At 39.8% G+C, this 20,310-nt stretch overlaps 1 protein-coding gene across 1 annotated transcript in view; it reads right to left on the reverse strand.

The window, feature by feature from the left end:
* Window positions 1–20,310, reverse strand: part of TTLL7 (tubulin tyrosine ligase like 7) — a 64,234-nt gene that overhangs the window by 18,758 nt on the left and 25,166 nt on the right. Inside the window, exons 14-16 of the mRNA XM_063298185.1 lie at window positions 10,008–10,197; window positions 8,041–8,315; window positions 5,109–5,237 (exon numbers count right to left, since the gene is read on the reverse strand). Coding sequence (XP_063154255.1) covers window positions 5,109–5,237; window positions 8,041–8,315; window positions 10,008–10,197 — 594 coding nt within the window. The remainder of the gene's footprint in view (window positions 1–5,108; window positions 5,238–8,040; window positions 8,316–10,007; window positions 10,198–20,310) is intronic.

Raw genomic sequence — 20,310 nt, forward strand, 5'->3', positions numbered from 1 at the left:
TCATATTCTCCTCCCCACCCCCCACAGGTGGAAACTTCAAACAAAAATTATATTCAGATGCCTTTCTGCCCATACCAACAATGGCAACAGTGAGACAATATCCTGGCAATAAGCCAATAAGGATTAGGATCTAATCTTTCCAAAAGTTATTACCAACTGAAAAGCAGTCCCATGTAGTAGCTCCGTAACATACATAAAGGGTTCTGCTGCATCTTAAAGAATAATAAATTGATTGTGGCATAAGCTTTTGATCTGCAAAACCTGCTTTACCAAAAATATGAAATAAATGGGAAATTTGATAGTTATAGTCCATATCTTCTGAATACTTCTTAGTACCTGACTTTCTAGCTTATTCTGTAGTTTCCCCAACATGTAAGCCTCCTTTGTCAAGGTAGTGCCAACACTCTAGTGGGGAACATTTATAGAACACTCGGGGGGGATAGGAATGCAACCACAGCAATTGCCAGAAAAGTTGCAGATGAGGGGGAAAATGTGTTGTTGAGCAGCCATGACTATGAACCTATCTACCTATGAATTCGTGTAAAATATCCCTGCAAGCAATTGCACATGGTGAAGGAAGAAATGGAGCTGTTGCTTCCACATGCAGAAACTGTCCATGTCAGTTTTTCAGGAACAATCAGTCATTAAAGAACCATTGACAATTATTGGAAATTTATCACCACCAATTTATCATTGGCTCAGGAAGTGTAGTGCCCCCACCTGATTTTATCATTTAATAGGAAGCTGATTACTGCAAGCAAAGAGCCAGCCTTTAGGATCACTTTTAACAAGAACAGCAGCAACAGCAATAACTAACAAACCAAGAATGCTACTATCCCTCACACAGATTCCAAGGGCATTCTTAGGAAATAAAAACAGGTGATGACCTTAGATCCACCTGTCTAAAAAATTAAAAACAAGCTGGGGTGATAGAAAGCGCCCTAGGGACTAGTGGGGACGGTGGGGAGCAACCATACCCCTTTGTCTTCCAATAATGGCTGTTTTGAGATTGCCCATGGCAGCCATTTTGAGAGTAAGCAAACCCTAACCCAGTACTAATGATGGGCAAAACACTCCAGAGCAAATCATTTCAAATTAGAAATGCCCTTATTCAAATGCCAAACACCCCATTTCAAGTGCGAAACACTGCTTTGAGTGAGAAAAGGCTGCTTTTGAAGTGTTTGGAGATCAGAACAGCCCTGTGCACAGTGAAAAACCTTATTTCAAGCTTGAAGTGCTTCCAAGGTACTCTCACAGTCTGTTCTCGCACTCAGAACAGGTTCACCCTGAGGCATTTTGCATTTTTTTGGGAGATGTGGTTTCAGGTTGGACCATGTATCATCAATCCTAAGACTTGCTGAAAGGCTGCATCCTTCACTTTATACCAAAGCCTTTAAAAAAAACAACCACCAACCCTAGGAGATGCCTGGGAATGAATAAAGGCATCATGTGATTTATGACTGAGCTAGATTTCCTCTGAAAGTTTTATACAGCTCAGGAAAACAAGCCAGGTTACATACTATATATTGAAAGTAATTTGACCCAGAGAAAATAATCTTTTCCATCTCCAAACTCCAGTTATTTCCTAACTTTAGAAAAACTCATCAAGTCATTCCACCTATACTGTTTACAGGATTGAATCACTTGTGTTGCACTGATACCAAAACAAGAACAAGCCTTTCACCTGGTTTCAGCACAGAGAGGTAAGAGAACTATGCCAACTTGCTGAAATCAGGGTTCAGGGAGCTTTTCCTCTCCCTGAACTGCTTCCATTCCAGTTTTTCATTGCAAGAACTACCCTTTATCTTGATGAATAAGTGCCAGAGACTGCTTTTTTTCTTATTCCTACACACACACCCCACTTTTGTGTCATGTTTTTATTAATTTTTTATAAGAATTTTATTAAGTTCCAAGCAAAGATAAAAACTACAGAAAAACAAAAAACTACCAAAAAAAGAGAAAAAACTAAAAAAGTGTGGAAACACAAGAGAAGTTTTTTTTTAAATTACAGAAAGAGGTGACTTCCAACTTCTAACAGCAAGGATATACAATTTACCATAATCAATCCCTTACTCTATATTAAACCAAAATCACATTATTTCTATAAATCATTCCATTGACACATTATAAAAATCACTAAATACAGTTGCTCCCTCCCCTTGTATTAAAAGAAATATATATATAAACCTCCCCCAAAAGATAACATTTATTTAGTTATTTCCTTCCTACTGTTCTATACATTCCTGTCTACTATAATAAAGATCAAACTAAAAAACATATAAATTGTCTGCCATTGTACTTGATAATACAACAATTTTAATAATCTTAATATTAAACCCAAAACCAGACATTAATTATTTTTATTATACCTTAATAATCTTAATCCAAATCGTTAAAGATAAATGAAGTAAGCCAAACCCTAAAAGCAATCCAGATAAATATTCTTAAACTCTTATCCCACTTCAAAATAAACCAGAGTATTTGCATATCCCCACAATGCGCACAGAGCTTTCTTCTTTAAAAAATTGAACAGCCCAACTGCCCCTCTCAAAAGCACTGACTTCTCTTCAGGAGATCTCCCATATATAATAACCCCTTCTTTTCCATGACATTCCACCAGAAGATAAATTTCACTTATTGCAACTCGATCTCTCCCTTTAATTTCTTCAACTTGACTACCTGATTTTCATCCTTCAACAGAAGTCGAAGAGACATTTCTGTCGCTGTTAAATTCCTCAATTTCATCCATGACATCCCCAACCAGATGACACATTTTAGACCTCATATTTTCCACAATGTCCTGAATGCCTTCCATAAAAACTTGGTAGGAATCAGAAAGAATCTGTTTAAAATCTTGGTGGAAGTCAGAGAAAGTCTGTTTAAAATCCTCCATGTCTCAGACAGTAGATTATGGCACCCCCTAGAAGCTTAACCAGTGAAAGTCAAAGATATGAAAAAATTCCAGAATGTATTTACACAAGTGAAAGTGAGATATGCAGACAGTTCCCCAGGGAAAGTAGAAGCAGAAAACTAAAAGTTCAAAACAGCCAATTCAACGTGTGGGAAAATGGTAATATCTTCAAATTTAGTACAGAAATAATAACAGGGAGACAACTATTTACTCTCAATCTTCCTTAATATTTGAATGGAAAACAAAGTCCAAAACCATAAAAAGATTTTAAAAAAATTGATCCCAAAAATTATGTTAAGCACCAAGAGAACCTGCTTCTCCTTGCTGTAGAAACCCTCTCTTCCTTCTCTCAGCCTTCCTTATGGTCCAGCTCTCGCAGCCATATGTTACTACGGGGAACACCATTGCTTTAACTATGCGGACCTTTGTTGTCAGTGTGATGTCTCTGCTCTTAACTATTTTATCGAGATTTGTCATTGCTCTTCTCCCAAGGATTAAGCGTCTTCTGATTTCCTGACTGCAGTCAGCATCCGCAGTAATCTTCGCACCTAGAAATACAAAGTCTTTCACTGCTTCTACATTTTCTCCCTCTATTTGCCAGTTATCAATCAAGCTGGTTGCCATAATCTTGGTTTTTTTTGAGGTTTAGCTGCAAGCCAGCTTTTGCACTTTCTTCTTTCACCTTCATCATAAGGCTCCTCAGTTCCTTTTTGCTTTCAGCCATCAGAGTGGTATCATCTGCATATCTGAGATTGTTAATGTTTCTTCCAGCAATTTTAACTCCAGCCTTGGATTCCTCAAGCCCAGCATGTCGCATGATGTGTTCTGCATACAAGTTGAATAGGTAGGGTGAGAGTATACAGCCCTGCCATACTCCTTTCCCAATCTTAAACCACTCCGTTGTTCCATGGTCTGTTCTTACTGTTGCTACTTGGTCGTTATACAGATTCTTCAGGAGGCAGACAAGATGACTTGGTATCCCCGTACCACTAAGAACTTGCCACAATTTGTTATGGTCCACACAGTCAAAGGCTTTAGAATAGTCAATAAAACAGAAATAGATGTTTTTCTGAAACTCCCTGGCTTTTTCCATTATCCAGTGGATATTGGCAATTTGGTCTCTAGTTCCTCTGCCTTTTCTAAACCCAGCTTGTACATCTGGCAATTCTCGCTCCATGAATTGCTGAAGTCTACCTTGCAGTATCTTGAGCATTACCTTACTGGCATGTGAAATGAGTGCCACTGTTCGATAGTTTGAACATTCTTTAGTGTTTCCCTTTTTTGGTATGGGGATATAAGTTGATTTTTTCCCAATCTGATGGCCATTCTCGTGTTTTCCAAATTTGCTGGCATATAGCATGCATTACCTTGACAGCATCATCTTACAAGATCCATTTAGTTTTCACGGCAAGAATACTGGGGTGGGTTGCCATTACCTTCCCCAGGGATCGCATTTAGTCTGACCTCTCTGTCATGACGTTCCCGTCTTGGGTGGCCCTTCACAGTTTAGCTTATGGCATCACTGAGGTGCTCAAGCTTCAGCACCACAACAAGGTAACGATCCTTTGCTGAAGACACGTACTTACAAGAAATATAAATTGGGTGATTTAGAAATAGGGTGGCTGGTCTTAGTGTGTGGCTTGGAAATGGTGACGTCCCAGCCTCCCGGCTAGCTCTTACTAGTCAAGCGTGAACACTGTTTGTGATCTTCTAGATGCAAGCAGCCAACCGGAGGACAGATGGGGTGATTCCAGGCATTTTCCTTTTTCTGGAAAAATGCTCCTGGGCTTCAGGAAAAACCTGCCTGAGCCCAAAAAAACTGCTGCATTGTCAGTTCTGCCCACTGAGCCCAAGGGCACAGCTGTTCAGTGCACCATATCCCCACCGGAAGTCATGTCATGCTTTTAGACAGTGTGCCTGCAGGCAGAATGTGCCTTGTTTACCGATTACATATAAATCATTTTGGCAGATGAGTGGGATAAAAATGCTGTTATCAAATCAATCAACACCTCTGATTTGTCTGAGCAAGTTTTCTGTGAGAATATTTTGTCTATCACTTTCTCATTCTGTTTATCACTCAGTTATCACTGCAAAATATGGTACAGCAGCTACTACTGCTAGCAGGTTTTGGCTACACCATCACCTCCACCTGCAACTAAACATTGCCTTAGTGACAATTTTCTTCTGTGCTACTTACATCTTCAATGATTAGATCTGCTTCTTCATTTGTTTTCCCTGGGAATCGTATCTTCATGTCACTGAAAATGGCTAAAGTTTCCTTTGTCAATGATTCCTCTTCTTCTCTTGTTCTCTCCTGCATTTCACCCTGCTAAGTCAGAACGAAGGGTATGAGATGGCTACAGAATTCTATTTCAGTGTCAGAAAGCTGTAAAGCAATTCAGTGTTTAAATTGTCAGTTCTTTCCATATAAAACTGAATTAGCAGCTAGCTCTTCAACATACGCAGATAACACCTTGACAGTAATACTATTCATACAATGGAAATTAGTAGAATAGCATGCCTTAATTTATGATCTAGTGAAGGGATCACAGGCATGGAAGCCAGTTTGGCCTGCTGCTGCCTACCCCGTAAAGGCAGTCCATGTATTCTCATGGAGTTTCTTTTACAAATGTAGATTAATTGATAAGGAAGGCAACAGCACACTTGTACAGTTCCAATAGAAGAGAATATCTGTAGCTCAGGGTTGAACTGTGCTCTCTGAGCTTGGTTCTTTGCTTGCAGGCATTTCATTACCCGACTAGGTAACATCATCAGCACTAGCATCCTCTCTGATGACAGCACTATTTAATCAAACAGTAATAACCAATCTCTTACACTTTTACTTGAGAGTAATTCCCACTGAATGTGATGGGGGTTAGTAATGAACAATACATATAGTATTACACTGTAAATTTCTCATGGCTCAGCTTAAATTATAGATAGCTGTTCTAAATTAGTACTTTTTCTACATTCTAAAAGCACTTTCATTTAGCCTGTTGGCCAAATACAAGACTGTATGCTTACTTGTAAACAAGTAATATAATAACACACACATTACCATTATGGCTTCTGGAGCATTTGAGGGCAGGGGGCAGACCCACCAATTCTATCCTGCAAAAATCCAGACAACCAGAAGATGGCAGCAGAGTTGGAATATTCTATATCTCTTCACTGACATGTAATGGTCATCTAGAGTTTTGCAGCCCAGATCTGGTAATCCTAAGCAGGGGAAAAGGAGTATTTTGAAAAGATGAAGAATTTCCCTGAAAAATTAAATTTGGGGAATGAATTAATTATATTTTTACAATATCAACATAAGCTCTTTCAGGATTTTTCTTCTATTATGTTTAAAATGGAAAACCTCCCCATCACTTGCAGTAGCAATGAAGAGTGCATGAAACTCTTCCCTAAAGATTTTCTAGTCAATAATGCTCATGGAAAATAAATCCTACAGCCTTCTTTATCTAAGAAAGAAGCTATCTAGGTCTTTCCCATAGGCATCCTTACCTATACAGTAGAAATAGGTGGATCATTATAAATTCAGATCAATTGATTCTCCAGGTACTGTAAGCAGGGCAGTATTTCAGCCAATCATTTAAAAAAAAATTAAAGATCTATTTTTAAAAATACAATTTTATTTTGCAACTTTTCCTAACAAATTAAATATTTGCATGCAATTTCATACGTTTATAACTTTTAATGTAATTCCCTGAGAATTTTCCTGAAATCATGGAAATTTTCCAGAAGCAGGCTTTTTGAACATTTATCTAACTTCAGCTATTTTTTTAAAAAAATATTATTTTTATTGTTGGGTGGTGAACAACAATAAAAACCATGTACAAAAACAATCAGAAAAAAAACAGTGGTAAACTTGGAAAGAATAATCCACAACCAACCTCACGCACACTGCAACTAGCTTTTTGAAAAATAACTTAGAAATAGGAAGGGACTGTTTCATGCTGCACTGGTCAATATGCAGACACTGGAATACCGTGTTCAGTTCTGGTCACCACAGTACATGAAGAATGCTGAGAAATTGGAAAATGCAGAAAAGAATGCTGAAGTGGTTCAGAGGCTAAATCCTATCATGAATAGCTAAAGGAACTAGGTATATTTAGCCTAAAAAAGAGAAGGCTAAGGGAAGATAGGATAGCAGTCTTCATATCCTCGAAGGGCTGTCACAGGGAAGAGAGTATGGATTTATTCTCCATAGCTCCTGAGGAAAGGACAAGAACCTACCGTTGCAAGCTTTATATAGGGAGATCCAAACTCAATATAAGGAGGAATTTCCTAATTGTTACAGTTATTAACCAGCAGAACAGCCTGCCTGCTGCAGTCATGAAGGCTCTACCACTGGACACTTTCAAGCACTGGACAGCCATTTGGGATGGTCTGGGATTCCTGCCCTGAGCAGGGTCTGGACTAGAAAACCTCCAAGTTTCCTTTCAACCCTATGAGTCTATGCATCTAACATATTTTCTTTTTCAGGTCTTCCACAAATAGTTTCTCTGCCATTTTTTGATAGGAAAAAGACAGCTATAAGTAGACCTTTTTCAGTACTGTCATCTGAGTTGTAGAGAAGTCTCTTTTAGCTGGATTTCTCAAATCAGTTTCTAAAAAATGAACATCAGATTTTAAAAAAAAATCTGTGGGAATCCACACTATTGCCATGAACAGCAAAAAGACTTTTTAAAATATAGATGTACGTGTAAACGAAAAGCTAACCAAATAATCCTTGCTCATCTTATAAAATAGGTAAACCAGTTCCCACCCCCATCCTAGAAGTTTCAGCAAAAACTTCCCTCTAGGTAGTATTTTTCCTAATGATTCCAAATCTTACTTCTGACTATCCAAATGTGTTGTTCCTATTATACTTCTTCTTTTTCCAAAATGAAGCCAAAATTTTCATTTAGAACAAGGTTGTTGTGTAGAATACCATGCCTAAATCTCCTTCTTTTCCACTGACAAGTGTAACTAGTTGCGAATTTCTCATTGTAGAAGTAAAAAAATTAGGTTTGGATAGCAAAATGGACGGGAAATATTAACCTCATTTCTTTTAATCTCCCTCCGCCACCCAAATACTTTATTAATATTTGTTATTACAAAGTTGTGATACTTTGCTAACTTACCACAGATGAATGTACAGGACCCTGGTTGGCAGTGTGAGACACTTTGACAGCAGATGAGCCTCTGCTTAAAGAGTGTGACCTATTGGCAGGAGATGACCGAGAGAGCCGCCCTGCTGGTTTGGCTGTGAAAGGACGTTTTTCAGCAGTTTGTATTTGCATAGCCAAGGCTGAAATGGATCGAGGGCAGCTTACAGAACGTCTGATAGGACTAGTCGATGAGGCGGCAGACACATAAGATGTGACTTTTTTAAGAGGCTGCTTCCAGTGCATTCTGCCTGGAAATGAATACAAAAGGCTCAACTCCTCTCTCACATCACAATGCTAGGTTTTAAAAAATCCCAAACTTGCATGCATCTGCTCAGGATATATTTTGGATTCTTGTTCTTCCTGTGTACCCCAATTCTGTGTGGATTTCTTGGCTTTTCAACCCAGTGGTGCAAGTGCTCTCCAAATACCTTTCCTCATATATCCTGTCTCTTATCTTCCAATACCCTGGACTTTGCCTTGGATGTATGCAAAACTGATGGGGAAAGAAAGGGAATCAAGAAAATAGGATTAAGAGAATTTAACTTACCCCAAACTCACCTACTTATTCACTCCTACCTCTTTAGCCTAGCAGAAGTATAAATGGTTAATTCCTCCCATCCTATCAGTCTTATGGAAACATAAAATACACCAGATAATACTGAGTGTCACTCACATTACTTTCATCCATCCCATGATTTTTATGAAAAAAGTAAACTACACCAGATTCTGCTGAGTAAGATTACTACGCACCACGTTCTTGTAGTATCTGTCTCTTTCCTAGGGATGCGGCATTATAGATCTATCCTCCATCACTTTTCTTTACCACAATTATGGGCTCAATGCCTGTGTTCCCCCCTGAAGGAAATTCTATACCTAGTATACTCTAACATGACCTAGGACAGGTAGTATGAAAACTATTCATAAAATTCAGCTGCTCCAAAATGTACCTGGAAGAGTTTTGATGGTCTTATTTTCTTGTCTGGCTTGTGCCTTTGGTCTTTTTTCAGAGCATATTACTCTACTGCAGACTGGGCAATCAGACATCAAGAGCACATGCCTACCCTTCTTAATGTGCTCCCTTCCGCAACCCCAGGCTATTTCTGACCATTGCTGCTAAAATCCATTAGTACTGTTTCCTAATTTGATATAGGAAACACTCAAACACTGTTGTATAAAACATGAAGTAGGCTTAAAATATACTATAAATACACACCCACCACCAAATTCAAGAAAAAGAAATTCTGGCCCTGTCCTTTGCATCATCAGTCTGCACACACAGCCCCCATCTAGCCAAAAGGTGTTAACACTTTGATAGTCACTAGCTATCAAAAGATGCCTAATAACAAAACCACCCACAAATCTCTTACAAAATCTTCCCCCAGTTATTGGTGAATTTGATCAACATCTTTTGAGTTATGATCAATGGAGCCTTCAATACAGACTTCAGTGCCCTGAGAGCTTCATCTGGATTCTCTCTACCTGCATTTTGCTGTTATCAAACTTCATTACTCCACCAATTTTTTTAGACCAATTGCCTGAAAGTCTTTGTTTACTTCAGACTAAGGATGCTGAACTATAACTCCCAGCAACCTCAGCCAACATAGCCAATTGTAATGGATACTGGGAATTGTAATTGTGGTCTCCTTGCTGTAATATGAGGACTGTGGGAGAAAAACAATCAACAGGCATGGGTGGGGAGAGTGGTTTTTTGATTTGGAGTGTGCTTTAATTCTTATAAACCTAGCATTTTTCTGCCTCCCCACAGCAACGGAACATGTATTGTTTAATTTATGAAATATTTCAGGATATCACATACATTTGCACATTTAGAAAATATTCTCAATCAAGTGGTCTTATAAAATTAAGTGAGCAGTAAATCTCTTTTTTTAAAAATGTGTTTTAATGTAAAACTTAATAAATTCCACTCTTACTTAACTTACTGGATCGCTCTATTAATTTCCTATCTTCAAGATCAAATGAGACATTTTTCTCTTTCTTCCCATTTCCATCGTCTTTCTCAACTTCCTCCTCCCATTCAGATACATCACTGCTACTTTCACGACTACTCCCACTGCTGTCGTTCTTGTTCTTTTTCATGAATTGTGCACTTTCTGGCATGGAATACAGAGGCTGCAGGGGAAAAGAGGAAAAACCGAATAAGCCTCTGCTCAGCCTTCACTTTCATCAATTCATCCTTCCTCTGCAAGAAATTTTAAGATGAAAATTAAATAATCCATTCAAGAGCTCAGATCTGTTCTACTGACTGTAATAAAGTTTGCATATCAGAGTTGAATCCTTGTACATATCATATATAACTACTATTATGCATCAATCTGAGTTTAGTTTTTTATACCATTCCAAGGCACAATACATTGGTAAGTAAAAGACAGTTAAAATCTTGCAACTATCCACAGCTTGGAAACTCAAGATATATTGAATCAACTCCCAGAACAGAAGTGAATTCTGAGAGTTGAAGTCCAACATTTCTGAAGAAACACTACTTTGGAGAAGTCTGAGCTCAAAGGAGCGCCATTAAACCTATTTTAGACACCTTTAAATTCCCATGATCTGGGTGTAAGATGACCAGATGCACAACAGAATATGGTTCCTGCACCTTTAAGAGACCAGAAGAAGAAAGGATTTCAGGAGATGCACGCTCTTTGAAATTCTCTGTGGTATAAAACTCTTAAGAAAATGCTTGAAATTTCTCTGAAGGAAAACAGCACTGCTCAATATTCTTATTTTAAAAATGTACCTGTCATGAGTACGGATGCTGAGCAGGAGGAGGCCCCTATCCAGGCAGGAAAACGCATGCGTAGTTTAGAGACTTTGAGCTGTCATTCAAAGAAACCCAGAACAGACCCGCCTTGAGTTTTGGGGTTTATCTGTCGGGGTTTTTCCATGCTTCTTCAGGTTGGTAGGATTTTCTGTCTACAGTAGCAGTTAATAAAACACTAGAGACTTTCTCCTTGTCTTGGAGTGGTCTTTGCTTAGTCAGGACAGTACCCATCTTAGGGATATTGGAGAAGACTAGTTAAAAGTAGCACAAATGTGTATGTGTATATTAAATGATTCAAGGTGTTTTCCCAAACAGAGGGAAACCTACTTTCAATATGTTTTATGCCACTGTATTAGAGTTTATCTTATTTTAAATGAAAAACAGATAATCAGGGAGAAAGCTAGTATTTTAATTTAAAACTATACAGGGCTTCTGAAAGATCAGCCAACTTTCAAGCTGAAGCTTTTGACAGACCTCCTACCAGAGATCACCCACAACATATTTGTCACTGCAAAATTCCAGTGGACTCACACTACATTAGTAACACAAGCAGATATCCAATTACACAGGTAGCTGGAATCATATGATTCGTTGCTATGTTAGATGGCAACAACGCTAATAGAAAATAAATACATCATGAAGTAATTTCCATGACTCAGGCCACCTGCCAAAGAAAACAGCTATAGATTAGTGTCAGAGGACAAGGGTCATTAAAATATATCAAGCTATCTTATACCTAGTCAAGCCATCTAGACCTCCTTTGACTAACACCAGCTAAGGAATATGAAGAAAATCTTTATTATAATCTGAGGATTTACTTGATAATTGGAGAAACCACAAACTGAAGGTGGGGCTTTTGACACGCAAAGAAGGTACTGTCTCACCAAAAAAAAAAAAAAACACCCATTCACAGGACTTCCAGGGAAGAAATAGTGAACTGAAGACAGCTTCACTGAGAGTGGAGCTGACAACTGCAGCAGACTGAAGAGTCAATGAATAGACCAGCTCTTTGGGATTTCTCTCCAGAGAAGGAGAGGACTAGGGATCGCCCACAAGTACTCCACACAGTTGCTCCTTGCGAGGAGACCACAAGACAGTGGTCTCTGGTGGGTTTAGAGCTCTGGGAGACAAGGGAATGCCATCTTGTTCAAACTGTGGTCAGAGCCTTCATGGACCCAGGGTTCGCATACTTCCTTTCCTAAATACTTTTGGAAATTGCTTGTTAACTGCTTTTCAGATATTAGGAACCTTCAGAATGGCAAGTTTTACTACACTGTGTGAGTTTCCTTCAATCCTTAGCAAAAGAAGTTCTAAACACAAATTTAGGGATTTAAAATTCTTCTTTTGGAATAAACAGCAAAAGGGTGATTAGAACATTGATTTTGGAAAGTTATAAATGGACTAAGGGTCCAGATGGATTTGAAATAAGATTTTGAACCTAATAATAAGAATCCTTCCTGTGGAAAAATGCTGTTGTTTTGAATACTTAAATTATATATAATATAATATAATATAATATAATATAATATAATATAATATAATATAATATAATATAATATAATATAATATAATGGGATTTTGAAGGTTGGGCACTGTCAGGATGTGACATCCTGCCAGCTTAAGGTTTAGAGATTTTGAAATGGGATTTGTAGTATTTGTATTAATAAGCAGTTGGGTCTGAGAAGGAAAGGAGGTAAAAGACAAGCTGAGCATCTGCAAGGATACATACATATATACATACATACATACATACATACATACAATAAAAGCCTCATTACTTGCCCATATGGAATGCCACAACAACTGTTTGTCTTTGATTTGGCAGTTACTTCAATCCCAGTTGGCTGTCCCAGCTTTTGCTACCATATTTATCCATAGAGATAAGTATGTACGAATAGGCCCAGTGCTTACAATGGCTGCTTGCCACATCAAGTGTAGCACTAATGTATTTCTGCCATTCCCTTTAAAATGCATTGATGCATTTGGAGAGTTAAGCTACATAAGAACACTAACAAAAAAAGAAAAATTAGAATGAGAAGTTTTGCTAATAATAATAATAATAATAATAATTTATTAAGTTAATATGCTACCCAACTCCCAGCAACTCTGGGCAGCTTACAAATTGTTAAAAACATGTAAAAACAAAGAAACAAAATACAATAAACACAAAACAGAATTAACAACCACAATCAAGGACCCCAGAAGTTCAATTATACTCATTTTTTAAAACTTTAGCAAATAACGATGGAAGAAAAAAGAGTCCACCACAACTATTTCAAAATAGAAATTAGACATTTCCCAAAACTGCCACAAAGCTTTAATTTTTTACTCCTGATTCATGCTCATTAATGTAATGATCCAACACAAGCCACTACAATACAGATTTGGAACTAATTAGAAAACAAACAAAAAACAATAGTTCATTGTTGGGGGATAAACCCTTCCGCAACAGAAACAGAATTTGCTCTGTAAATCTCACTGTAATCCCAAATGCATATGGGATAGTTCATTTATCTTTTGAAAGGAAGGGAAAAGAAAACTATGGGCAAAAGACAGAAAACAGCCAGAGGAACAGACAAGGTCACTTAGGTGTCCTTCCTCCATACAGCAGACACAGAACAGAGAATCAGTGCAAACAATCCTCTTTGAAGGTATCGTTTGTTGCAATCTGCCCTCAATGCCCTCCTCAGCTGAGACTGTTAATCTTTTTACCAGCTATGCTGTTAGGAATTATTGGGACAGAGGCAAATAAAAACTTAAGTGAAAAGTAGGTCACTTGACACAAAGTAGCTAATTTATCTTCCAATGCTGTGCCACATGCCCAGAAGAGGATTAGGATATCCCCTGCAGTCCTTTGTATTCCACAGGGCTGTCATTAAACTGACATCTCAAGAGCCACAAGGCAAAATCCATAGATAAAGGTATCTAAATGCCCCATGTTCTCCAGTGGGACTAAATGCACTGAAGGGACTGCTAAGCAGCAATAGCTACTGCCTCCTAATGGGTTAAGCAAGCAGTAACCATGATGTATCTTATGTATCTCATGGAAGCATGGAAGTGGGGAGACATATGTAGACCATCAGGAGTCCTCTAGGGATTTTGGACTGCAACTCTGATTATCTCTTGCCCTTAGCCAAACTGGAGGGCCAAGGGGGTGAGTTTTGGGGCACTTTGCCAGCTTCCATCTCCCAAACAACGGGCCTTAAATCTCATCTTACTCTCCAACACAGTTATAGTCTGTTCAAAATCTGCCCAAATCAGAATTAGGGGTATTTGAGGGATCTGATACTGTATTCATTTTTTTTTCCTGATGGATGAACAGAATGGATGTCAGCAAACATATACGTCTTGATAACTATTAAAGAACACTGAATCTAGTATTTTGTTAAACCATAGTTTGTTTGGTCATGGACAGTTGGATTTAGAAGATATATTTGGTTTAAACCCATGTGTAAACTCAGGCTATAACAAGACAACATAGAAAAAATGCTAATCAGTTGGGTTTTTTTGGTTGGGTTGGGTTTTTATTTTGTTTTTTTGGTCACTGCTGTTACACAAACAAAATCCCAGATGCTATTCTCCTTCTTACAGGCAGCTATGGAAACCTGGAGTTTAGCAACTGTCTTCCTAAGCCATGGTTTGTTGTTACGTCTGGAACTGCATGGTCTTTCCCAGCTCTGATCTACGACTCTCATTATTCCTAAATTTAAGTTATGATATTGTGATGGATGGGGGAAGGAGGGATGTAGTTCAAAACACAAAGGATCCAAGTTTTTAGTATCAAGTTTGAAGTGCTACGGCCTCCTCTCTCCTTCACCCCACACAGAAGCAACAAGTCAGAATTATTCAAAACTCTGCCTTAGGAAATTTTCCAGACAGAGGATGAAAGAGGTAATATGCATACGATACATACATATGCCATTTTGTGAATATGCAATAACTAGAAGAAATGTGATATTAGCAAGCATAAAAGTATTAGGCCAATGTGAATGACTATGAAGAATTTCCAGTAAGAAAGTACAGTATGCCCTCTAGAGGACACCAACTGCCAGTTCAGTGCAAACAAATACTGGGCAGAAGAAAGAACATCTTGTCTGAAGTCAGTGCAGTTTTGGAATGTCTTTTATTTCATTAAAAAGTAAAAGAAATTAGTGCTTTATTGATATTGTTGTCCAAGGATGCTGAAACCTTGGACAAAAGTTCTGGCATAAGCCTTGTTGTCTGCCTCTGTCTATAGTCCTGCTGCATTCTGAAGTTTTACAGTTCCCAACTTCAGTTTCACTGTATTACAATACAATATAAACAGTCTAATGTAATTGCACTGCATTCGGGAGGGGGATGAATGGAAAACAGCTTTTAATTGTGCATTTGGGGCTTTTCAGTATAAAGTGTTACCGTTTGGATTGGCTGGGGCACCTGGGGTTTTTATGCAGTTGATAAATGAGGTCTTGCACGACCACTTGTTCAATGGGGTTTTGGTTTATTTAGATGATGTGTTAATATATTCAAAAACCATGAGGGAACATGTGCAATTGGTTAGGCAAGTGTTAACCAAATTGAGAAAGGCTGACTTGTATGCCAAGCTATCCAAATGTGCATTTCATCAAACACAAATTGATTATTTGGGGTATAGGATTTCAGATAAAGGCATTGAAATGGATCCTGCCAAAATTGAGGCTATTTTAGTATGGGAGCCCCCACGCACACGCAAACAACTACAATCGTTTCTCGGATTTGCGAATTTTTATCGTCCATTTTTAGAAAAATTTGCTGAGATTGCCTTACCCCTAACTGAATTACTCAAAACAAAGGGTGTGGGAGACACCCGCAAATCAAAGAATCCAGGGGCACTCCTAAAATGGACGCCTGCTTGTCAACAGGCGTTTGACCAACTCAAGCGACTGTTTACCTCTGAACCAATCTTGCAACACCCTGATCCTGACAGACCATTTGTGGTGCAAGTCGATGCCTCAGACTTTTCTATTGGTGCCCTCTTATTGCAAGGCGATGAGCAAGGACAATTAAAGCCTTGTGCTTATCTGTCACATAAATTCTCTGAGACAGAGAGACACTGGCATGTTTGGGAGAAGGAGGCTTTTGCGGTGAAAGCCGCTTTGGAGAATTGGAGGCATCTATTGGAGGGGGCGGCACACCCTTTTGAAGTGTGGACTGATCATAAAAACTTGGAGTCCCTTACTGCCTCTCGTAAGCTCAGCCCTAAGCAAGTGCGATGGGCTCAGTACTTCAGCCGCTTTGATTTTAAACTCAGATTCATTCCGGGAAAGAAAAACTTTTTAGCTGATGCACTGTCGCGCCAACCCCAGGATTCAGGAACAGCCCCAGATGTGGTGGGAACCCTCTGGACAGATTCCCAAATGGCACTAGCAGCAGTCACTCGCAGTCAGACGCGAGCGCAGCAACCTGACACCCCTGCCGGTCCTAGCGCGATACATGTATCCGTTCCGGCAGATCTGCAACAAAGGTTTCTGGCAGAGTTGAAATCGGATACTTGGTTGCAAAACAATCAGAGCAAGGTTACTTTGAAGCAAGGTTTGGCATGGAAAGATGATCGCCTCTATGTGCCTGTAACCTTGCGCAAAACCGTGCTATTCAGGTCTCATGACGATAAAACAGCTGGGCATTTTGGCTTTACAAAAACTATTCATCTAGTGCGTCGACAGTTCTGGTGGCCAACCCTCCGGCGAGATGTAAAAGCCTATGTCAAGTCTTGCCCTGTCTGTGCTACTGCAAAACGAAAAGGGGGGAAACCCCAGGGCTTTGTGCAGCCAGTGGCCAATCCCTCCCACCCCTGGGAGGAAATCTCTATGGATTTTATTGTGGATCTACCTCCTAGCCAGAGAAAGACTGTCATTTGGGTTGTTAAGGATTTTTTCTCGAAGCAAGGTCATTTCGTCCCTTGTGCGTCTCTACCATCTGCACAACAGCTGGCACGCCTCTTTCTAGTTCACGTGTACAGATTACACGGTAGCCCCGCCCGCTTGGTGACCGACAGAGGAACACAATTTACTTCACGCTTTTGGCGGGAATTTATGAAACTATTGGGCACTAAACAGGCGCTATCCACGGCTTTTCATCCCCAAACGGATGGGAATACTGAGGCGGTTAATGCCACGTTGGAGCAATATTTACGTGCTTTTGTTAATTATCAACAAGACAACTGGGTAGACCTCCTGCCATTTGCTGAAGTTGCTTACAATAATGCTGTGCATCAAAGTACTGGGGCGGTGCCCTTTCGTACTGTATTCGGCCATGACTTTGTCCCTATTCCTGAATTGCCTCCACCGTCTACTTCGCCCACCTCCCCGACCGATTGGGCCTCACAACTGGCAGATTCCTGGCCAAAACTACAGCAAGCTTTAGCCGATGCTCAAGCCACTTATCAACGACATGCCAACGAAAAAAGGGCACCACAACCTCTTTTTCAAATAGGGGATAGGGTATACCTTTCCACCAAATACATCAAATCCCCTCAACCATCCAAAAAACTGGCGCCCAAGTTCATAGGTCCATTTCCTATTGTTGCTCAGATTAATCCTGTTACCTTTAAGTTGGACTTACCTCACAATCTCAAGCACTTACACCCTGTTTTTCATTGCAGTTTGCTTAAACCATTCGTGGAGTCTACCCATTGGCATCCTGAGCCGCCTGCACCTCCCCCCATAATGATTGATGGTCAACAACATTTCGAAGTCAAGGAAATACTAGACTCTAGACGTTTCCATTCCACTCTGCAATATCTGATTCGCTGGAAGCATTTCTTTCATCCAGAGTGGGTCCCTGCACAACATGTGTGCTCTCCCCACTTGGTTGCTCAGTTTCATGCTGCTTACCCTGATAAACCTGCACCTTAACAATTAAGTTTTTTTCTTTGTGGGGGGGTGGTATGTCATGTTCCCGTTCCGATGTTTATGGTTCCTCGTAACGTTTCACATGTCATATCTGCAGTTGCGTGCCTGCCTGGCCACGCTGGTAAATTTCCTTTGTGCTGACTTGTGATCTTCTGGAATGTATGTTTGGGTTATCTCTGCTGTTCAAGGTTACTTTCTCAGGCCGATTCTAACGGTTGCTAGCATCTGGGGTGGGTGGTTGCTATGCTAGCCTGAGGGGAGGGTTCGCAACGGGAGCAAGGCTTTTTAAGTTGTGTTTGGCGCGCTTTTGCTCATTCTCAGCTTTCTTCGTACTTTGCATACTATTCATTCAATAAATTAGTTTTCTCTAGTAATTACTGATGAGACTCCTTTTATTGGAATAGGCAATCATTACACTGACACAACAGTCATTTCCTTTTGATGAAGCTGAATTCTGAGCTTTGTTGAGGGATGGAGTGTTCCATCTTCTTTTTAGCCTTGAACAAGCTCTGGTTCCCCAAGCACAGCTGGTTCTTAATCCGAAGGTCCTCCTGGAATCACACTCCGGTTGGAAGAGCATATGGTGGCTGTGTCTTAGGCAGCCTTTACACAAGTCCATATTGTGTACCAGTCATGGCCTTTCTCATTTTCTCCGTAACTCCTTGCATTGTCTCTGAGGACTGCTCCTGGCATCTTTGTAGATTATCTTCCTTTCAAATGGTCTATTTCTGTGCCATCTAACTGCAGTCAGACTCTGGGTAGGTGGGACCATTCTCTGAAACCACCTAACTTCTTTGACCAGAGCTCCTCTGCTCCATCTGTTTCTCCTAGAGGGTCTCCCAGGGTTCCAAGGGAGGTTCTGGGGAACCCTTTGCTGTTAGGGTTAGGAGACACTTCTTTGCTGATTCTTGATCTTTCTTTCCTGATGGGAGAGTCCCCCCATACGCCTTCAGATAGCATGGCATGGGGACTATCCTCCATCACTACAAACTCCCATTCCTCTTTCTGGCCTTTCCACTGAATAGGTAGTTTAACAAGGGGATTTTCAGTTCGGCCTTTGGCAACAATATGTGCAATCATAATACCTGGCCATGTGTTAGTCCTTGATGGGTGAACTATCTATACTGGAGATCATGCCTCTAGTATCTCTCTAAGCCACTAATTGATGTCCAACTATTACCACCTCTACTCACCTCATGAGTGTAATAGCATCCACACTGAATTTAGGAAGGTCTTTACTGAGAGGTTTCTTTGGCCTGTAGCTCCAAGGTTCAGTTTGATTTTCTTGAACCTTCACTTAGGGACAATCCCTCTTGAGATGTCCTGAATTTAAAGCACTTAAAGGTAGCCTATCAAGAAACTTGCCTCCTGGTTGTAGGTTGAGTGATGCCTGCTGTTATGAAGCTGGTTTTGACATGATGTTGCTGGAACTGAACATGCTGTAGACCCTGAGTTAACCTGATCAGCCAGGTTTCTTCCCATTTTAGAAACATCTTCGTAGAGTTGCATTGATTTATAACCCTGGCTCCTAGAGAACTCGAATAATCTAGCTTCTGGGCCATCTTTCCCACTGCTTCTAGGGTCTTAAGTCCCAATACGAAACAAGGTCATAGAGCTGGTCAGGCACTTGGGCCATGAACTATACAAATTGTGCTAGCTCTGTGACTTCAAATCATGTTGACTCTCATATGATCTCACTAGCTACTGTATGCTCTTTTCATGTTGTGGTGAAAGATCGTATAAGAATCAGATGCCTTCAGCCATAAAATTCCTTCTGGTGTCCCTAGCCAAGAATTTGCTTGAATTCTTGAATTAGTCTTGAATTCTTTAATACTGTATAGTTGCCCATATCATCCCAAGTCATTTCACAGACCACTGACAACAGAGAACTAGTTAATCTAAAAAACTGAATATACCAAGTCTCCCCCACTTTGTAGATAAGGCAAGTATTTTAAAAATTGTCCAGGAAGTGGTCTGGATATTTGCCCTCCTTTTATTCTGGAAATGTGTACTTTCCTACAAGAGCTGCTGTAAGTGTTGGAGTTACAGAAGAATACACCCTGCTCTTCAACCTCTTCTTTTCTAGTTGATCGGCACATACTTTTTCTCCTTTCTACAGCTTCAGTCTTTCTTTTTTTTCCCCTGCAGCTCCATTTTTTTAAGTTCTCCTTCTCCTCTACTTTCATTTTGTTATGCTTCTCCTCCTCCTTCAGTTCTATTCTTTTTAATTCCACCTGGGCTTGGATTTCTGATTTCCTGAACTCCAGTGGGTTGATGAATCCCATAAGAGTCTTCTGGAACCACAGCCTTGGAATCTCACACACTGTCCCTTGAAATGTCTACTGATGCCTGGATAGGCAAATATGTTCTCTCAATTCTCAATAGCATACAGCAGCATTTTTCAACCTTGGCAACTTTAAGATGTGTGGACACACACAAGTTGAAGTCCACACATCTTAAAGTTGCCAAGACTGAAAAACACTGGCACAGAGGATAGTTCTACCCTGTAATGCTAGAATAGCTAACACTAACCTAGCTATTGTGTCAAATCTAGAAGCTAAAAATGAAAATAACATGCCAGGCCCTTTAATATTT

This window comes from Candoia aspera, chromosome 3 (genome assembly GCF_035149785.1).
Source record: "Candoia aspera isolate rCanAsp1 chromosome 3, rCanAsp1.hap2, whole genome shotgun sequence".
Taxonomy (NCBI): domain Eukaryota; kingdom Metazoa; phylum Chordata; class Lepidosauria; order Squamata; family Boidae; genus Candoia; species Candoia aspera.